General features: G+C 36.1%; 1 protein-coding gene across 1 annotated transcript in view; it reads left to right on the top strand.

Moving 5' to 3' along the window:
• Positions 1-22,045, top strand: part of SLC44A5 (solute carrier family 44 member 5) — a 151,733-nt gene that overhangs the window by 102,977 nt on the left and 26,711 nt on the right. Inside the window, exons 10-14 of the mRNA XM_021678139.2 lie at positions 2,272-2,384; positions 15,244-15,375; positions 19,070-19,169; positions 21,266-21,358; positions 21,837-21,924. Of these exons, the coding sequence (XP_021533814.2) occupies positions 2,272-2,384; positions 15,244-15,375; positions 19,070-19,169; positions 21,266-21,358; positions 21,837-21,924 (526 nt within the window). The remainder of the gene's footprint in view (positions 1-2,271; positions 2,385-15,243; positions 15,376-19,069; positions 19,170-21,265; positions 21,359-21,836; positions 21,925-22,045) is intronic.

Here is a 22,045-nt window from a genome sequence, read left to right as displayed (position 1 = left end):
ATTATTTAAAATCAACTTTTGGGGCACCTGGGTGGCTCAGTTAGTGAAGCATCTGCCTTCAGCTCAGGTCATGATCCCGGGGGTCCTGGGATCCAGCCCACATCAGGCTCCCTGCTCAGTGGGGAGCCTGCCTCTCCCTGTCCCTCTGCCACTCTCTCCCACTTGTGTGCTTTCTCTCTCTCTCTCTTTCCTTCTCTCTCTCAAATAAATAAAATCTTAAAAAAAATAAAAATAAAATCAGCTTTTGTGTAATTTATGAAGTCTTTCTTGACTTCTCCAGATATAATTACTTTTTCCCCATGCTCCTCCTACCCACATGCACGTGTATGCACAAGCATGCGCGCACACACACACGCACACACACACACACACACACCTATACATACACATATACCTGTCATCTACATAGCACCTAGAACCTTATGTTATTTACCTGGCTCTTTTTCTATGATAAACTATGAATTCTTTACCATGGTAACTATGTCTAACTCATCTCTATTTTTGTAACTCCTAGTGTGGTCCTTGGACCATAGAAGATGCATAGAAAATGTGGGTTCAAGGAACAGTTATAAAACCACTAGGGGAACAAGATAGATGTATTTAACTATATGATGCTTAATAAAGTCAAAATTGTGTGTGAAATACCAGTGACTAGTTTGTATAGCTGTAAAACTAGATAGTGTTTTTTGAGATTTTACTCATTTCGATGTTTTGCCTTAAATGCAATAACTATTTTCGTGTGCATCAGTATTTCAGGATCTCTCTCCATAGCACAGATTGTAGTCTATACTTGACAACAGTTAAACTGGTTCCCCTATTGTCAAACTCAAATATCATTAGATAATTTGTACATTTCCTCTTTATTTTGGCTTTTTAACTATTATCTGAAAAAGTATGCATTATGATAGACCTTCCTGTTTACCTCACTCCCAACACACACTGAACCCTCTCCACCCAGGCACTGCTAACACCACTAGAACATAAACACTCCCTTTATTTTTGACTCTTCTGTTCTCCATCTATCTCATAAATATAAAGCCAAAGACTAATATGCTCTGACTTTATTTATTCAGTTAGAATTTTATGCAGGAATTAAAAACACAGAAAATAAACAGCTATATTTCTTTTCTTCCCCCTGACCTTTTTGAATATTCCTCTTGGACTGTGCCATAGAATAATCCTTCAACCATATTGAATATTTAAGCATTAAAGTATCTGTGATGTTAATAGGGAATGACTTCTGGAGTTGAAAGCATAGGCTCTGCAAGGATGTGACCTTAGAAGTTACTTTGATACAATACTGTCATCTATCCAGTGACAGGAATTATTAAGATTTTTTTTAAAAAGATAATACTTGGAGACAATAAGCTCAATAAATGTATCAGGCTATGTTTCTGTTTGGAAACTTGAAAGAGCATCGGAGGTATCAGTTCTTAATGGAAGCGTCATCCAAATTTCTAATCTTAATGAATTCTGTTTAATGAAATTACCTAGAAAAATCCAATATGGATTTAACCTGGATATATGAGCTGGGGGGAGAAGTATCTCTAGTATTAAAAAATTTTTTTAAAATAAAAAAAATTTTTTTTTAATTAAAAAATTTGGGGGAAAAAAAAGAAGTCATGCTGCTGACTGCTTGATAAAGTCATATGGCCCAGGAGATACAGAAGCTCTATCATGGCTCCATATAATGGCCTACAGGTCACTGGGGACCTGAAATAGATGTCGTGATGTCAGACATCACAAATTATTAAAGACAATTAGACCATAATAATGACTACAAAATCATGGATTCAGGAACTGTGTGGGGCAGTTATTTTTCTTTTCTGCCCTAAGACTGCTCCCTTACTTCTAGATAGTTCTGTTGTATAGGGTTTCCTTCTATTAGTATCATGGATATGTTTTATAATTTATCACTTAGTGAGACATGTGGAGGGGAAAAAAAATACAGCATGGCAACTGTGGCAGATAGGCCAAAATGGTAGGTTGGAGGAATTGTGTTTTTCCTTGAACTGTGGTTGCTACTGAACTTCTGTTTACCCAGGTACACAAATACTGACTCTGGTATGAAGTTCCCGATGGTCCTACTCTTTCATATGAAAGTCTTAATAGGAACTATTGTTTATACTTTTTAATATTATAAATATTTCTATAGCCAGCTAAAATAAAATAATCTGAGAATTATTTTGAATAGAAGATGTTGTCTTGCTGTTAACTTTATGTTATGTTTAACACTCTTGACCCCTGTCTGTTGTATGCTTTTTCCTCTAGTGGCCTGACTATCGCCATGCTCCTTAGTTGGTTGTTTGTGATACTCCTGAGGTTCACAGCTGGATTCCTCTTCTGGGTCTTCATGGTGGGTGTGATTGGAATTATAGGTTACGGTAGGTATTGCCCTTCTTAAAAATCACTAAATATCAAAATAGTCCTTTTCTTTTCAGTTGCCATTATCAATTACCAGGAAGCATTTAACTTGCAGTGAATTTAATTATTTACTTCCCACCCCCAAAGTGTTAAATTGAGAAAAATTATTTAATTTTGCATAAATTATTTCTATAACTTTTATCTTCTTTATCTTGAAAAAAAGTGCTATCAAAATGTTCTACCCTTTTTCCTTACTGACCTTTGGTCCCATGCCTTATGGTTTTGAAGAAGGAGGTAAAAAACACCATTTAGGTTAATGAAAAACATTTCAGAAAACGTATTTTATTCCTTTAACTTTCCTGTCTGATCAAATGGTAGGTCTGTATAGTTACAGAAGTGTGATCTAGTTTTCTCTTTCAACTGAGTAATTTTAAGCCGGGTACTGTCAGACTTTCTAATAATTGGCCAGTACTACATAATGAGGTGTCACTCCCTAGAGGCAAGTATTCTGAATTACACTCTTTGGGTGGAGAGTTACTTTATATCAAGTTTGAAATCTAACCAGTAACCCTGTCCCCTTAAAAGCAGTACAGGTACAGTGTGAACACCAACAAAGGAACTAAAGTTTCTCCCAAGGAACAGTATAGCATTTATGGCAGATTCCTTCAGGGTGCTAATAAACATATGGGCCAATATATGAATGTTTGTGAGGTTTCTATTCAAGAGTAATTTCCCCTAAAATACCATTTGGATTGACAATGCAGTTTTATGGTAGCAGACACCAAAAATAGCAATTTCCTATTATTGTCACCTGAAGAAGAGCTTTGCACATATCAATATAAGAATGCAGTTGAATCCCCAGGTTCTATAGTTAGCCTGAATTCTAATCCCAGCTGCATAACAGATAACTGAGGAATTTTGGAAATGCTTCCTAATGATTATAAGACCCAGTTTCCTTATCCATAACATCAGCATGGTAATGGTACGTATCTCCATCTCACAAGATTGTGAGGATTAACTGAGACAATGAATATAAAGCTCTTAGAACAGTATCTGAAAAACAGTAAACACTCAATGTGTGTTGGTTTATTGTTACTATCCTCCTTGTTATCCTCAATAGGCTTCTAGACAGTTTCAGATCTCTTCAGGGTTTCCTTATCTGCTCCTTCTGTGCAGCTGCATGTGAAAGGGTTGAGTCAGTCTGGTGGAGGAATATAAGAACTGCTACCCCTTAATCGAAGACTCCCAAGAAAGCTTTTTGTGTAAAAGTCTTTTATGTATGTTTCTGCCCTTTACTACTATAAAGCCTGGGCATGTGATTCAGTCACTCTTTTATTGTCATCAAGAAGGGAAAGACCGTATTGTCTGGTATTGATTTCAGTGACTTGTCGTAAGGAGCAAGAAAAATCTGAGATTGGCTATAGTGAAGTTTGACAGTGCCAAGAGGGAGAAAGGTCATCAATATATCACAAATACAGGTGAAACAACCAATGTCAGCTCCTTGTTGACTTCCTAGGTAGTGCTATCTCAGCATTTAATGGTGTGGCAAGTTAGCTTAAAGCCATTCACTGAGTGGGGAAATGGCCAGTTAGATTTGAGAAGTATAACACTGTGTAACTGACCTCTGCTACTATCTTGGACAACGACTTTCTCTGTATCATGGGAAACCAATCATTTCCTATTAACAGCAGCCTATTTACTAGAGAAAGCAACATACTGAGCAGAGAAAAAGCCAGGCTGTTTGTGGGTAAGTGCCTTGAACGTCAGTGGAACAATTCTTATTGACCAGAATAAATTAAGATTTATCCAGGAAAGGTCATAGATCAGTGGGGTTACAGGCATGGATTTGGAGATTGAAAAGGCACAGATTCATTGCATATTAACTGTATGATCCTCTGCACGTACATAGTCTAATTAGTAATTTCTTCAACTATACAATAGGATTTGTGAATATTTTTAAAAATGATGTACATAAAGCCCTTGGAAAGCTGCCTAGTACATAATGTTCAGTAAAAAGTCTCGGTTATAGTTGTTAACACAGGAATGGTTGTTGAATTTTCTCAGATGCTTGTCCTGCATCTATTGAGATTATCATATGATTTTTATCTTTCATTTCATTAATGTGGTGTATCACATTTATTGATTTGTGGATGCTGAACCATCCTTGTATCCCTGGAATATATCCCATGGTGTATGATATTTTTAATGTAGTGTTGAATTCAGTTAATATTTTATTGAGGATTTGTACATCTGTGTTCATCAGGGTATTGGACTATAGTTGTCTTTTCTTGTGGTTTCTGTGTCTGATTTTGATATCAGGGTAATGCTGGCCTTATAAAATGAGTTTGGAAATGTTCCCTCCACTTCTATGTTTTGGAGAGCTTGAGAAGGATGGTATTAATTCTTCTTTGAATTTTGGTAGACTTCACCAGTGAAGCTATCTGGTTCTGGCCTTTTGTTTGTTGGGGAGATTTTTGATTACCGATTCAATCTTCTTACTAGTAACCGGTCTGTTCAGATATTCTATTTTATCATGATTCAATCTTGGTAGGTTGTATCTTTCTAGGAATTTATCCATTTCTTCTAAGTTGTTGAATTTGTTGGCATATAATTGTTCATGGTACAGTTGAAACTTGAACACCATGGGTTTGAACTGCATATGTCCACTTATATGCAGACTTTTTTATACATACAGTACTGTGGGAAAAGATGGCAGAGGAGTAGGGGACTTTATTCCAACCATCCTTGAAATTGAGCTGGATATTTACCAGACCACTCTGAACACCCATGAAATCAGCCTGAGATGTAAGAAGATAGATCTGGATCTCTACAAACAGAATATCACAGGTGTTTGGTTTCGAAGTATGAAGTGGGGAGCCATGATTCTGCAGGCAGATATCGGAGGATAAACAGAAGGGGGAGGGAGTCGAGCTGTTGGGATCCTACACCACCGGTGAGCAATAGCCTCCCGTCCTGGGGACTGGGCACAGACTTGCAGACTGGTAGCGACAGGGAAAGGACTTTAGGGCAGCCCCCTAGATGGAAACCCAGAGCAGCGGGGCTGCATGTGCAAACTGGGGGTGGCTGGTGGTTTTAGAAGCACAAAGGGCAGAGATGTGCCCTGACCCGGAGGTGAGGACTGGGAGTGCTGTGGAGGGGTGCACAACACAAGACCCTGCAGTTTATAGCAGCACAGACAGAAATGGAGATAGTGTGGCCTGGAGAGCTCACTGAAGAGCAGACTGCGATCTCTGCTCTGAGGTGAGTGTTGGAAATGATCTCTTCTGCTCTTTCAGAAGAGACATGGAAAACTGCCAGGGAAAACCACCAGAGAACAGAAGCCACAAAAGACCGGTTTTCACTGAGCCCATCTCCTGCCACATGGGGCAGGGCAACTTTGCCCAAACAGGGTTACCTGAGTAACAGCATGGCAGGCCCCTCCCCCAGAAGACAGGCTGGGGAAACAAGAGGCCAGCAACCCTAAGGTCCCTAGAAAACAGGTGCATCTTGCTTGGGTTGTGGTCAATAATTTGGACTCTATACATTCCCTCAACTACCCATCAACAGAATGACTAGGAGGAGGAACCCCCAAAATAGGAGAGACTCAGAGACTATGACTTATGCCACAGATAATGGATACAGATCTAACCAAGATGTTGGAGATGAAATTCAGGCTAGCAATTGTGAAGACAATAGCTAGAATGGAGAAATAGATTAATGGCAACATAGAGTCTCTAAGGGCAGAAATGAAAGCTGAATTGGCAGAATTTAAAAATGCTATCAATGAGATCCAATCTAATCTAGATAATCTAACAGCTAGGGTAAGCAAGGCAGAAGAATGAATTAGTGATCTAAAGACCAGTTAATAGACAAGAAGGGAAAAGAAGAGGTCAGGGAAAAACAACTCCGAATCCATGAAAATAGAACCAGAGAAATAAGTGACACCATGAAACGTTGCATTGTCAGAATTATTGGGATCCCTAAGGGGGTGGAGAGAGAGAGAGACTAGAAGATATATTTGAGCAAATTGTAGCTGAGAACTTCCCTAATTTGGGGAATGAAACAAACATTCGTGTCCTAGAGGCAGAGAGGACCCCTCCTAAGATCAAGGAAAACAGGCCAATACACCGGCATGCAATAGTAAAACTCGCAAATCTTAGAACCAAGGAAACCATCTTAAGGGCAGTTAGGGGGAAGAGATTACTTATGTACAGAGGGAGGAACATCAGAAAAACGTCAGACCTATCCACAGAGACCTGGCAAGCCAGAAAAGGCTGGCAAGATATATTCAGGGTACTAAATGAGAAGAACATGCGGCCAAGAATACTTTATCCGGCAAGGCTTTCATTTAGAATGGATGGAGAGATTCAGAGCTTCCAAGACTGGCAGAAACTGAAAGAATATGTGACCACTAAGCCAGCCCTGGAAGAAATAAGGGGGGTTCTATAAAAGGAGAAAGACCCCAAGAGTGATATAGAACAGAAATTTACAGGGACAATCTATAAAAACAAGGTCTTCACAGGCAACATGATGACAATAAATTCATATCTTTCAATAATCACTCTCAATATGAATGGCCTAAATGCTCCCATAAAATGGCACAGGGTTGCAGATTGGATAAAAAGACAGGACCCATCCATGTGCTGTCTACAAGAGACTCATTTTGAACCTAAAAATACATCCAGACTGAAAGTGAAGGGATGGAGATCCATCTTCCATGCCAACGGACCTCAAAAGAAAGCTGGGATAGCAATTCTTAATTCAGACAGATTTTAAACTAAAGACTGTAGTTAGAGACACAGAAGGACACTATATCATTCTTACAGGGTCTATCCAACAAGAAGATCTAACAATTGTAAATATCTACACCCCCAACATGGGAGCAGCCATCTACATAAGCCAACTGTTAACCAAAATAAAGAGTCATATTGATAACAATATGTTAATTGTCAGAGACCTCAATACTCCACTCTCAGCAATAGACAGATCATCTAAGCAGAAAATCAACAAAGAAACAAGAGCTTTGAATGACACACTGGACCAGATGGACCTCATAGATATATACAGAACATTCCACCCTAAAACAACAGAATACTCATTCTTCTTGAGCGCACATGGAACTTTCTCCAGAATAGACCACAAACTGGGTCACAAATCAGGTCTCAACCGATACCAAAAGATTGAGATTATTCCCTGCATATTCTCAGACCTTAATGCTTTAAAACTGGAACTCAATCACAAGAAAAAATTTGGTAGAAATTCAAACACTTGGAAGCTAAAGATCACTCTGCTCAAGAATGTTTGGGTCAACCAGGAAATCAAAGAAGAACTTAAACAATTCATGGAAACCAATGAGAATGAAAACACATCAGTCCAAAACCTATGGGATACTGCAAAGATGGTCCTAAGGGGGAAATACATAGCCATCCAAGCCTCACTCAAAATAGAAAAATCCCAAATTCACCAACTAACTTTACATCTTCAAGAACTAGAGAAAAAAGCAACAAACAATGCCTAAGCCATGCATTAGAAGAGAAATAATTAAGATTAGAGCAGAGATCAATGAATTAGAAAACAGAAACACGGGCGCCTGGGTGACTCAGTTGGTTAAGCGACTGCCTTCGGCTCAGGTCATGATCCTGGAGTCCCAGAATCGAGTCCCGCATTGGGCTCCCTGCTCAGCAGGGAGTCTGCTTCTCCCTCTGACCCTCCCCCCTCTCATGCTCTCTCTATCTCATTCTCTCTCTCAAATAAAAAAAAAATCTTAGAAAACAGAAACACAGTAGATCAGATCAATGAAACTAGAAGCTGATTCTTTGAAAGAATTAATAAGATCGATAAACCACTGGCCAGACTTATCCAAAAGAAAAGAGAAAGGACCCAAATTAATAAAATTATGAATGAAAGGGGAGAGATCATGACTAACACCAAGGAAATAGAAACAATTATTAGAAATTATTATCAACAACTATATGCCAAAAAATTGAGCAACCTGGATGAAATGGATGCTTCCTGGAAGCCTACAAACTCCCAAGACTGAAACAGGAAGAAATTGACAACCTGAATAGGCCAATAACCAGTAACAAGATTGAAGCAGTGATCAAAAACCTCCCAAAACACAAGAGTCCAGGGCCTGATGGATTCCCTGGGGAATTCTACCAAACATTCAAAAAGAAATAATACCTATTCTCCTGAAGCTGTTTCAAAAAACAGAAACAGAAGGAAAGCTTCCAGACTCATTCTATGAGGCCAGCATTACCTTAATCCCCAAACCAGGCAAAGACCCCATCAAAAAGGAGAATTTCAGACCAATATCCCTGATGAATATGGATTCCAAAATCCTCAACAAAATCCTAGCTAATAGAATCCAACAGTACATTAAAAGGATCATCCACCACAACCAAGTGGGATTGATCCCTGGGATGCAAGGGTGGTTCAACATTCGCAAATCAATCAATGTGATAGAACACATTAATAAGAGGAGAGAGAAGAACCATATGGTCCTCTCAATTGATGCAGAAAAAGCATTTGACAAAATACAGCATCCTTTCCTGATTAAAACTCTTCAGAGTATAGGGATAGAGGGAACATTCCTCAAGTTCATAAAATCCATCTATGAAAAACCCACAGTGAATATCATCCTCAATGGGGAAAAGCTGAGAGCCTTTCCCTTTAGATCAGGAGCATGACAAGGATGCCCACTCTTACTACTATTGTTCAACATAGTACTAGAAGTCCTAGCAACAGCAATCAGACAACAAAAAGAAATAAAATGTATTCAAATTGGCAAAGAATAAGTCAAACTCTCTCTCTTTGCAGATGACATGATACTTTATGTGGAAAACCCAAAAGACTCCACCCCCAAATTACTAGAACTCATACAGCAATTCAGTAATGTGGCAAGATACAAAATCAATGCACAGAAATCAGTTGCTTTCTTATACACTAACAATGCAACTGTAGAAAGAGAAATTAGAGAAATGATTCCATTTACAATAGCACCAAAACCCATAAGATACCTCGGAATAAACCTAACCAAAGAGGTAAAGGATCTGTACTCTAGGAACTACAGACCACTCATGAAAGAAACTGAAGAAGACACAAAAAGATGGAAAAACATTCCATCCTCATGGATTGGAAGAATAAACATTGTTAAAATGTCTATGCTACCCAGAGCAATCTATACATTCAATGCCATGCCAATCAAAATTCCAATGACATTTTTCAAAGTGCTGGAACAAACAATCCTAAAATTTGTGTGGAATCAGGAAAGACTCCAAATCGCCAAGGAAATGTTGAAAAAGAAAAACAAAGCTAGGGGGCATCACGTTGCCTGATTTCAAGCTATATTATAAAGCAGTGATCATCAGGACAGCATGGTACTGGCATAAAAACAGACTTACAACCAATGGAATGGAATAGAGACCCCAGATATGGACCCTCAACTCTTTGGTCAAATAATCTTCAACAAAGCAGGAAAAAATGTGCAATGGAAAAAAGACAGTCTCTTCAATAAATGGTGCTGGGAAAATTGGACAGCTATATACGGAAGAATGAAACTCAACCATTCTCTAACACCACACACAAAGATAAACTGAAAATGGATGAAAGACCTCAATGTGAGACGGGAATCCATCAAAATCCTAGAGGAGAACATAGGCACTAACCTCTTTGACATTGGCCACAGCAACCTCTTTCAAGATACATCTCCAAAGATGGTTTAGCCCGGGTATTAAGATGGGTATTAAGGAGGGCACGTACTGCATGGAGCACTGGGTGTTATAGGAAAACAATGGATCGTGGATCACCACATCAAAAACCAATGATGTATTGTATGGTGACTAACATAACATAATAAATTAAATTTAAATAAATACAGTACTGTAAATGAATTTTCTTTTTCTTATGATTTTTTTTTCTGTAGTTTATTATAAGAGTACATAATACATATAGCGAACTAAGTATTAAGTATTAAACTATTTTAACACTTAAAATGTTAAGTGTTAATCAACTGCTTGTGGTATCAGTAAGGCTTCTAGTCAATAGTTGGCTATTAATAGGTAAGATTTTGGGGAGTCAAAATTTATATATGGGTTTTTGGCTGTGTTTGGTGTAGGCACTCCTAACCCCCCTGTTGTTTAGGGATTGACTGTAGTCTTTTATGATCCTTTGTATTTCTGTAGTATCAGTTGTAAACTCTCATTTCTGATTTTGAGTCCTCTCTTTCTTGGTGAGTCTAGCTAAACACTTGTCCGTTTTTTTTTTTTTTTTTTTTTTTTTCAAAGAACTAGCTTTTAGTCTCATTGTTCTTCTGTATTGTCTTCTTAGTCTCTCTCTCGTTTATTTCTGCTCTAATCTTTGTTATTTCCTTCCTTCTAACTTTGGCTTTTGTTTGTTCTTTTCTTTATACCTCAAGGGAGGTATAAAGTTAGATTGTTTATTTGAGAATTTTCTTGTTTCTTGAAGTAAACCTGTGCCCTTATGAACTACTTTTACTGTGTACCACAAATTTTGGTATATTTCCATTTTCATTTGTCTCAAGGTATTTCCCTTTTGATTTCTTCTTTGACCTATTGGTTGTTCAGTAACATGTTGTTTAATTTCCACATATTTGTGAATTTTCCAGTTTTCCTTATGTAATTAATTTCTAGTTTCATCTATTGTGGTCAAAGAAGATACCTGATATGATTTCAGTTCTCTTAAATTTATTTAGACTTGTTTTGTGGCCTAACATGATCTGTCCTTGAAAATACTTCATGTGCACTTGAGAAGAATGTGTATTCTGTTGTTTTTGGATGGAATGTTCTATATATATCTGTTAAGTCCTCCTGGTTTAATATGTTGTTTAAGGCTGATGTTTCCTTACTGATTTTTGTCTGGGTGGTCTATCCATTTATAATCCCATTTACAGTTGCATCAGAAGAATAAAATAACTAGGAATAAATTTAACAAAGGAGGTGAAAGTCCTGTGTATTGAAAACTACAAGACATTAATAAAAGAGATTGGAGAAGACACAAATAAATGGAAAGATATTCTGTGCTCATGGATTGGGAGAATAAATATAGTTAAAATCTGCATATTACCCAAGGTATAAGTATATTACCCAAGGTAATATGCAGATTCAGTGCAATCCCTATCAAAATTCAAATTGCCTTTTAAAATAAGTAGAACAGATAATCCTAAAATTTGTATGGAACTACAAATAAACCCCCACAAAACCAAAAAGCCAAAGCAATCTTGAGAAAGAGAACAAAACTGGAGGTATCATATGCCCTGATTTTGAACTATATTACAAAGCTATAGTAATTAAAACAGTATGGTATTGGCATAAAAACAGACACATAGATCAATGGAACGGAATAGAGAGCCCAAAAATAAACCCACTCATATCAATTTATGACAGAGGAAGCCAAGATATACAATGGAAATGACAGTCTGTTCAATAAATTGTGTTGGGATAACCGGACAGGCACACACAAAAGAATGAAACTGGACCACTATCTTACAGCATACACAAAAATTAACTCAAAATGGATTAAATACTTGAATGTAAGACCTGAAACCATAAAACCCCTAGAAGAAAACATAAGCAGTATGTTTTCAAGGAGTTTCAAGCTCCTTGATATAGTTCTTGGCAATGATTTTTTTTAATATGACCTAAAAATCACAAGCAATAAAATAAAAAATAAATAAGTGGAACTACATAATCTACAAAGCTTCTGAACAGCAAAGAAGTCCCTCAACAAAATGAAAAGACAACCTATTGGATGGGAGAAAATATTTGTAAATCAGATATCTGATAAGGAGCTAATATAAATAATTTACACAATTTAGTAGCAAAAAAGGTAAAATTTAAAAAATCAAACTACCCAACTTAAAAATGGGCAGAAAATCTGAATAGACATTTTCTCAAAGAAAACCTACAGATGGCCAACAGTTACATGAAAGGTACTCAACATCACTATTCATCAGGGAAATGCAAATCAAAACCACAATCTGATAGCACTTCACACCTGTTAGAATGCCTATTATGAAAAAGACAAGAATTAAGTGTTGGCAAGGATGTAGAGAGAAATGAACCCTTGTGCACAGTTGGTAGGAATGTAAATTGATTCAGCCACTATGGAAAACAGTATGGAGGTTCCTCAAAAAATTAAAAATAGAAATACTATCTGATTCAACAAGTCCACTTTTGGGTATTTACCTGAAGAAAATGAAAACACTAACTCAAAAAGATATATGCACCCCCATGTTCATTGCAGCCTTATTTATAATAGCCAAGATATGGAAACAACCATCAGTGGATGAATGGATAAAGAAATTGATAAAAAATGGATTAAAAAGGATGAAACCTTGCCATTTGTGACAACATGAATCTATAGAGTATTACGCTAAATGAAGTAAGTCAAAGAAAAATACCATATGATTTTACTTATATGTGGAATCTAAAAAACAAGCACAGAAACAGACCCATAAATATAGAGAACAAATTGATGGTTGCCAGAGGGGTGGGGAGTGGGGAGATAGGTAAAATAGGGGAAAGAGATTAAGAGGTACAAACTTCCAGTTATAAAACAAGTCGTGGGGATGCAAGCTACAGCATAGGTAATATAGTCAATAATATTATAATAACTTTATACAATGACAGATGGTAACTATACTTTCCCTAGTGAGTGTTTTGTAATGTATAGAATTGTCAAATCACTGTTATACAAATATTATAGTGTATGTTAACTATATTTCAATTAAAAATTAAGAATACAAAATTAAAAAGCCAAGCTCATAGATACAGAGAACAGATGAGTAGTTGCCAGAGGTGTGGGAGGGGGGTGGGGTTGGTGGAAGAAACTTGTGAAAGGGGTATAAATTTATTTAGAATCTTTAACCAAAAGAAATCTGCAGTTGCCATATTAATCAGACAAAACAGATTTTAAAATAAAAAGCATTACTAGAGCTAGAAGGGATTTAATTTGCTTAAAAGATATACCAATTCTAAACATATATGCATCTAATAAAATAGATTATATGCATCTAATAAAGTAGATTCAAAATTCATAGAACAATAAGGATAAATCATAGAAAAAACTTGTATGAGTTATGAATCTCCCTTAGGGGAGATTTCAACAAATCTTTGTTAAAATAAGAGAATAATAGGCACAAAATTCAGAATAATTGTTCTTTGGTGGAGAGAGGCAGGGAGGTATGATAAAAGAAAAAAAAAGTTTTATTTTGCTTAATTAGAGCAAACTTAAGATCATAAAATCTTAAACTAGGTGATGCATCCATATGTGTTGATTTGATTATATGTTTTAAAACTTAAATCTGTTATTACATACAATTTTGGAAGTATCAAATATGCCAAAAGCATTTTTGTTAAAGATTTATTTATTTGTTTTAGAGAGAGAGTGTGAGTGGAGGGAGGGGTAGAGGGATAGGGAGAGAGAGAATCCTCAAGCAAACTCCCTGCAGAGCTCGGAGCCCAGTGCAGGCTTGATCCCAGGACCCTAAGATCATGACCTGAGCTGAAATCAAGAGTTGGCCCTTAACTGACTGAGCCACCCAGGTGCCCCCCAAAAGCATTTTTAAAAATACACTGGGAAAGAAGGACCTGAAAGAGATTTGTCTTATATCTCTTTGAGAAACAAATGTCCCTTCTAGTCTAGTCTTGCCTCTCTCCATGGACCTCACTCTCTTATCTTTATCTAGAAAAAAACCTGTTAGTTTATAGTTAGGGTTTAAAAAGCAGTTTTTCTCATTATTCCTAGAACATTGCCAAGGTATCTAATCCAGACTCATTGCTCATAAAAATAAACTTAACTCTATTTTTTTTTTTTTTTACTTTGTCGAGATCATGTAAAAAGTCATTAAGCAGTCTGATGGGCACCTGCGTGGCTCAGTCAGTTAAGCATCCGACTCTTGATTTCTGCTTAGGTCGTCATCTCATGGTCGTGAGATTGAGCTCTGCATCAGGCTCTCTCGTTCAGCAGGGAGTCTGCTTGGGATTCTCTCTCTCCCTCTGCCCCTCCCTCCACTTGTTCTCTCCCTCCCCCTCTCTCTCTCTCATAAATAAATCTTTAAAAAAAAATTCATTATACAGTCTGAAATGTAGTGTCATAGGGAATTGGTTAGTCCATATTTACTTTGCTGGGACACAATCTTTGATAAGAATATGCATTAGGTAATTCCATCAAGACATGACTTCACCAAAAACATTTTTTTAATTTAAAAGCATTTTTTCAACTTAAATGATTTTTACAAATTTGCTTTTTAAATTGATTGTATATTTACGTGCTTCAAATTTCAAAAGGTATAAAGTCTATACAGTGAAATTTCCTTCTTGTTCTATTCCTTGGTTGGTAAGTTTCCTTCCCTGGAAGTAAAAAATACATTACTGTGTATCCTTTCAGAGATACTTTATGTGTATATAAGAAAATATATATAAAGATCATCTTATGTGAATTATAGCACACTTTTTATGTCATTTTGTACCTTGCTTTTTTCACTTATCAAAATAGCTTAGTGATCATTGAATATCAGTACACTTTCTCTTCTTTATATGAAAAGCTAGTATTCTATTGTACAAATATACCATAATTTATTTAGCTAGTCCCTGTTGGACATTGAGGTTGTTTCTAGTCAAAAGGACATTTAAAGCCAGATGTTGCCATAGTCAGCCAGGCAAATACTGATAACATTTATTTTGAATATATAGTACATTTAAAATATTAGATCCATATAAAATGTTTACTATGTAAATATGAATCTTGTCTTTGTAGAAATGACCATGCTGTTCAATTTCATGTAAATATGTATAAGTGTATAGCTTATATTTCAGGAAATAGCATTTTACATTAGTCTGTTTTTCTTTTCTTTTCAAGGAATATGGCACTGTTACCAGGAACATAGCAATCTTCAGGGACGGCCAAATTCTCATTTAACTATATATGACATCGGGTTTCAGACTGATATAAGCATGTACTTCCAACTGAAACAAACATGGTTTGCATTTAGTGAGTGGATTTTAAAAACTGGTTTTGTTAAATAATGAAAGAGAATCTTTGTCTAAAGGAAATCTTGGGTTGGTGTAACCTGTTAGATACATTTATCACTAATGTCATTAAAGTAAATGTGTCTATAATCTTTTTTTTTAAGATTTTATTTATTTATTTGCGAGAGAGAATGAGAGAGAGAGAGAGAGAGCACATGAGAGGGGGGAGGGTCAGAGGGAGAAGCAGACTCTCTGCCGAGCAGGGAGCCCAATGCGGGACTCGATCCCGGGACTCCAGGATCATGACCTGAGCCGAAGGCAGTCGCTTAACCAACTGAGCCACCCAGGCGCCCCAATGTGTCTATAATCTTAATAGCTACAGTAAATGGCAAAGTCATTGAGGGGAATTTATTATATAATTTAAGAAAATAATACTTTACAATGATGTCATGCTATTTGCCTTCACCTTAAAATGATTTGGATGTGGATGTTTATAGCCATTAACTTGATATCCAAGAAAGGTGTTTTAAAAGGAAAAAACTGTTTGATTTTTCAAACTTGTTTTAAAAACGGAAAAAAGAAAGACCAATTTTTTTATAACAACACTTTTAAACTATTACAGGAATTGGAATAATGAGTAATAAAATAAATTTACATTTTAAAATGTTTATTCAGATAATTGAATTAGTTAAGAGTAATATTAACAGAATTTTTAAAGAAAGATGATTTCAGAGATAGCTTTAAATTTATACTCCTAAAATGGTTTTATTATAATATTTCTCCCATTTCATGTTCTTTAATCAAGATTTAAAAATAATCTCTAATTACACGTTGCTTTAAAAAAAATTCTTCGTATTGTTTAAGTTAGAGAGCCAAACAAGGCACATTCGAGGAGGCCTGGTAAGAAGCCCAGAGGTAGCCTCAGAGGTGAGCAGTATCTTGATGGAGGCATCAGGGGTCCAGGTTTGGGTCCCATCTCCATAAATGTGAAAACTTGATTTTGTCACTTCCCCGCAAGTCATCAGGCTTTCAAGGACAGGCTCACGTTACGTAACCAGTGTGCCATTTTAGTTGTTTATACTACTAGGCTACCCTTCCTGACCAGAATGCAGACCTATTCCATCCAGGACACTGCTTTCCTGGAATCAAGGCATGTGGGGAACAAAATTAATAATGAGTAGCCTTTTTAGCAAAGGGCTTTGCTTTGAGAGATTTTATTCTATAGGCTCTTGGCAAGCTTGATGACCTAGCCCTGCACAGAAGCCCCCCCCTCCCGCCCCCCAGATTCCTTTTGTCTGCCACATTCAGTTTTTCTCTTTTCCTTGGGCAGTGCTGGATCAAAATGCCACATCCTTGTTCTTTGGCTTCCCACTTCCAGCTTCACATGCAGATTAACTCCCTTCATATAACAATTTTTTTCAAATATGCTGCAGAAAGATGATTTCATTTGTAGCCATTTCTTTTTAATTATAAAAATCAGGCATCTTGGGACTTGTATCCTCATCACTTTTCCTGAATTTGAGTGATTCCATACCTTCTCAGCAATCCACTTGCAATTATCTATCATGTCTAAAGATGATGAATCTCATCATTATGTATTGAAACCTCTAGTTTTATTCTCAGGTGGATCTTAATTACAGGTTCTGTGGTCATTCCACTACTGTCTCTTAAGGGCTTTTAACACAAAAATTATTGACATGATCAGAATCCGCCACTGGAGAAGTTAAGTGATGTCCTTTGAGGAAGATATAGAGTTTGCTTTTATTTTCAAGTCTAGCAGTACCAATCGTTCCTCAAATGAGCCCCCCCCACTTTCACAACCCATTTATTGGACATTAATTGATTACTTGCTCTGTGTGTGGACAAAATTCTAGGTATTAGAGAAAAGGGCATAATATGAAATTATACTCATTGATGGAAACACTGAAAATAAGCAGAGTTATACATATAAAAACTATCATTTTTATGAGTCTCAGATTGTGTTAGGAGATGGTTCTAATCTCATTTCTGCTATTAGTTATCTCAGTCTCCTCCTCTGAAAAGTTAGTTATACCAGCTTCTCTACAGGGTCTCAAAAAATAGATTTCCATTGTTTGCTCTTACTTAAACACAAGAAAGGAATATAATACATAAATTCAAAGGACAATAAAATTTCTCTAATCCTTGTGGATATGCAATTTTGTAAAGGTATAAGCTTCACATGCAATGTTATCAATGCAATTTCAGAATATAAAGTGATTCTTGGTATATCTCATTTTCTTAGGTTTGTCTGAAGATAATGATTTTAGCTTAATATGGCTATACCCCATAATTTTGGACTCAGTGTATTGTTTTAAGAGAATCAAATATGCATGACAACATACATACATACATAATTTAACTAAAAGAAGATGTAAGATCCTCTCACATCTCTGGGTTACTGGTTTCTACTAGGAGATGTTAACTGATGTGTGCTGTGACATCAGAATCTTAGTGGTGTAACATCAAATGAAATAATGAGTGTCCTATCACTCAAAGTGCTCAGACATGAGCAGAATAACTGTCTAGCAAAGATGTAATAGAGCAGATTCTTTTGCAGGTGGGAATTTAAATTTCCATTAAGTTTCTTCTACAATTTCAGAGTCTATGATTAGCAGTGCTATATTTCCTTAATTTTAAGATCCAAACTTTTCACTTCAGATATGTTAATATCTGAAGTCAGGATGCATCTTATAATCAATGAAAAGACATTTAATGTAGGATTTCACTTTTCTTGAAAAGTTACTACTAAATTAAAGATGTGTCTTTGAATTGATGAAATATAGTAATTAGGACTATTTGGCTTAAAGTAAAAAGAAACTAATTGAAGGTAGCCAAAAAGAAAAGAAAATTGGAACAAGCTAGGGGCAAGGCATTGGTACTTACAAGAATATAGAAGTGTCTCACCAAAGTCAGAAAAGCAGAAAAGCAGCTGGACTTTCAGGTGTACTTGGATCCAGGAAACAGAAAGCCAAAAGAACTCAAGACTGCCTCCCTGCTGTGTTTCTTTAATACACATACATGTTATTCTGTCTTTGCAAATTCACTTATTTCACATAAAGGTGACATAGTTCATTAAGTTTATATAACTCGAAGTTCAAGAGGTCCACAAACTTCAATTCAAAACTGAAGTAGACTCCCTTAGTTCTAATCCTGAGACTTTTATTAGACAACTGGGGTTGGGTTTACATCCTGATTCCATCAATGGTAGCCATGATGGGTAGAGTCACAAAATAAAAATGTGGCAGCCAAGAGCCTGCCCTGTCAGTCAGCAAGGTCAATTAATGAAGAGGCATTGTGATGCCCAGGGTGGACAGTTCAAAGAGTTTCTTCTGTAATGATTCTCTTACTCAATGAAGTGAAAGTGAAAACATCTGAAATAGAGCTGCCTAGAGCAGGCCTTCCTTCTCTCACTTCTACAAATGGTGTGAAATGTTTCTACAGATAAAATGAAGCCTGACCAATTGAGTTGCTCAAACTCTAGCTAAATGTTTTAATCTAGATTTCTTAGCATTTCTTGGAGATTTTGAAAATGAATTTCTAAGATTAGCATTTTGGGAGAGGTAGCACTGCTTAAATTATGGAGTGTCAGAATTGGCAGAAAAAGTCCTAAAACTCAGTCCTAAATTTTTGCAGAGAAAGTTTGTTTTTTGGGTTGATTTGTATCACACACTAATTTTTTTTTTTCCTGTTTAAAGTGATAATACTCTGCCTTCTTGAAGTGTTTATCATCCTCATGCTGATCTTCCTCAGGGAACGAATCCGCATCTCCATTGCCCTGATGAAGGAAGGGAGCAAGTAAGTCCCTGATGGAGAAACTCACATAATGTATATCAGTCACTCAAATCAGTCACTGCCTATTGTGTAGATAGACTTCCCCTTTAAGACTTGTTAAACAAATCTGCTTTCCATTCAAGAAGACTGAAGTTCAGACTTGGCCACTTATTAGAAAGGTCATGCTAACAAATCCCTCAGTATCCCCAGACCTCAATTATCATAGGATGAACTAGGGCTGAAACCTGTGTAGTGTATGTATTAACACTTTTTGAATACCAAATGTATGTTAGAATAACGTGTGAAAGTAAGTGATAAAGTGCTATGTAAAAGTAGTAACTTGTATTATATATTGTATTATTCCCCTGCTGAATCATATGTTAATATTGATGGTTGAGATCATTTGCAAAACTTTAAATCACCATAATTCTATAAAGTCAATTATGTGCTATTACCATTTCTATATGAGTGACAAAATGTGCTAATAGACAGAATAACTGATCCTAGGAACACCAGACTATACATTTTCTATCTACAGCTCTTAATTCAGAACACTTTATACCCAGAACCATTTTTGTTAAAAAATGCTATAAAATAAACACTAAAATTCATGCTGGGAGATAATGATACCTACAGTTTCTGAACTATTCCAAAGGTCACTTGAGGATAATACTTTAAACTTTTGAATAATGCATGGAAGAAACAAGAAAAGCATTACTATAAAGCCAACAGACCATTTAGAATGATGAAAAACTAAGTTATTAATGACCAAAGACCAAATTATTTTAAATAGTCTGTAAGGATTATTTTAACAAAATTGTCATCTATAATAAGAGTGCCACTTGAATCCAATGGTTTAAATAGTTAACAAGCAGTTTGTTAAAGTCTCTTTCCTACCCATAACTGAAACACTATCATTAGCCACTGAAAACTCCTCATTTGCTGGGTTTATTTCTTAAATAATATATTGTACAATTCACTGTAACTTGCCCCACTGTTACACGTGTGTGTGTGTGTGTGTGTGTGTGTGAAAGGGCCAATACAACTGTGACATGTTGATAATTTTTTTTAAGGGAAAGTAAGAGCTGGAATAAATTGGTATGAGAATACAGGGTAAACATAGAGATGCTCAATGTTTTGCTTAATAGCAGTATCTGGAGAAAGGAGAGAACTTAGCTCAAATAGTGTGGTGACAAGGTAACAAATGCAAAAAGCATCTAAGATATGCCAATGCATTGCATTAGGAGTGGAAATAGTTCCATCATAGTTCTTAGTGGTTATATCAAACAGTATTGGGTTTCCAGTGTCGTATGCTGAAAAGATTATTCAAAAGTAGGAACAGGGTAACTAGGATGGTGAACATTTCAGACACCATGACTTATGAGGAAATATTAAAGGAATGATTATACTGGAGTATAAAAGAATAAGGAGTTCCTTGAAAGGCTGCTGTATGGAAAAGGTGATCATTTTTTCTCCAAAAGGTAGTGGATATGAGTAACAGGCTAGCTGATAAGGAAGAACTTTTTAATATTTTGGTTGTTAAGAGAATAGAATAAGCACTGTCATACAAAAGTAAGTTTTTATCACTCCATATGGTCACCAGAAACTAATGAACATATTTAAAAGATAACATAGAAGGGATTCCTGAATTAGGAAGGGATTCTCACATTTGATCAGATGATCTCAAGGTCCTCTCCAATTTTGAGAGTCTAAGAATCTAAACAAAAGGAAGAACTATGATTATAATGTATCAAATCTTTATGAGTCATACAGAAATAACCTAAGAGGAGAAGGTTTAGGGTATCAAATCTTTGAGTCATACAGAAACTTGGGGGAACTTTGGGGAACTTTTGACAGGAATCAAATATGAACATTAAAAGAAGGCCTCTAATTACTAAAAACAAATAAATAACATTTAAGTAAAATTTAAAAGCCAATTAAAAATTTTAATTTTTTTAAGAAAATGCCAGAATGACCAGCAAAAAAGAGTCAATGGTTATTACCACCATTCTTAGAATGGATTCATTTTAAAGCTTATTTCTAGTTTTAACAGATAAAGATTTAATTGAGAAATTATATCTCTGAATCATTTTGAATTTCAACTATTTGCTTTATTTCAGAGCCATTGGATACCTCCCCACTACATTAATTTATCCAGTTTTAACTTTCATTTTCCTCTCCATCTGTATTGCCTACTGGGCAGTGACAGCAATGTATCCTTCGGTAATTGACATCTTTAAACCTCAGGTCCACACTACTATTTAAGAACCAAGAGTTTGTGTCCAGTGCTTCCCATCCTAGGAAGACTCGGAACATCCTAAAGGTTTTTTTTTTTTTTCTGGTTGTTTTTTTGTTGTTGTTGTTGTTTTGCTAAGCTCTAAAAAACTTTGTCTACTGATTGAATTTCCCCCAGATAGGTCATATGGTAGATTTTGTTTTGTCTTCACATATGGTACTTCTTCTTGGCAATAACCTAAGAAAATTCCTTTGTATTCTACTGTTAAGGGGCCACTCAGTGTAGCTGACCCATGTTACATTATTCCAGGTCTGAAAAAATGTATGAATTATTAAAGGATTAGAAGTTTTTGAAGTTAATCTCTCTGTAGCCTTTTGAGTTATTTCCATTATTTTCTTGTCCATCTACTTTCTATCTACCAGTTGGAATAGTTTATCCTTAATAGGTTAACCCAGTTACTTGGCTACATCGGGGGTACCTATATACAAAGTCATATCCCCAGAAAGGACATGTAAACATGAAAATACAACCTGTAACCCAGAGGTAAGTCAAAGAAACTCTCTTTTACTTACTTCAATACAGAACTCTACTACATTTCACCTAGCAGTTGTAAAAATCATTCAGAAATAGAGACCTTAATGGGGACAACTGTTAAGAAGGGAAG

Source organism: Neomonachus schauinslandi, chromosome 4, assembly GCF_002201575.2.
Source record: "Neomonachus schauinslandi chromosome 4, ASM220157v2, whole genome shotgun sequence".
Classification (NCBI taxonomy): domain Eukaryota; kingdom Metazoa; phylum Chordata; class Mammalia; order Carnivora; family Phocidae; genus Neomonachus; species Neomonachus schauinslandi.
Note: the sequence above shows the minus strand (reverse complement) of the source record. Positions and strands in the feature narration are given on the sequence as shown.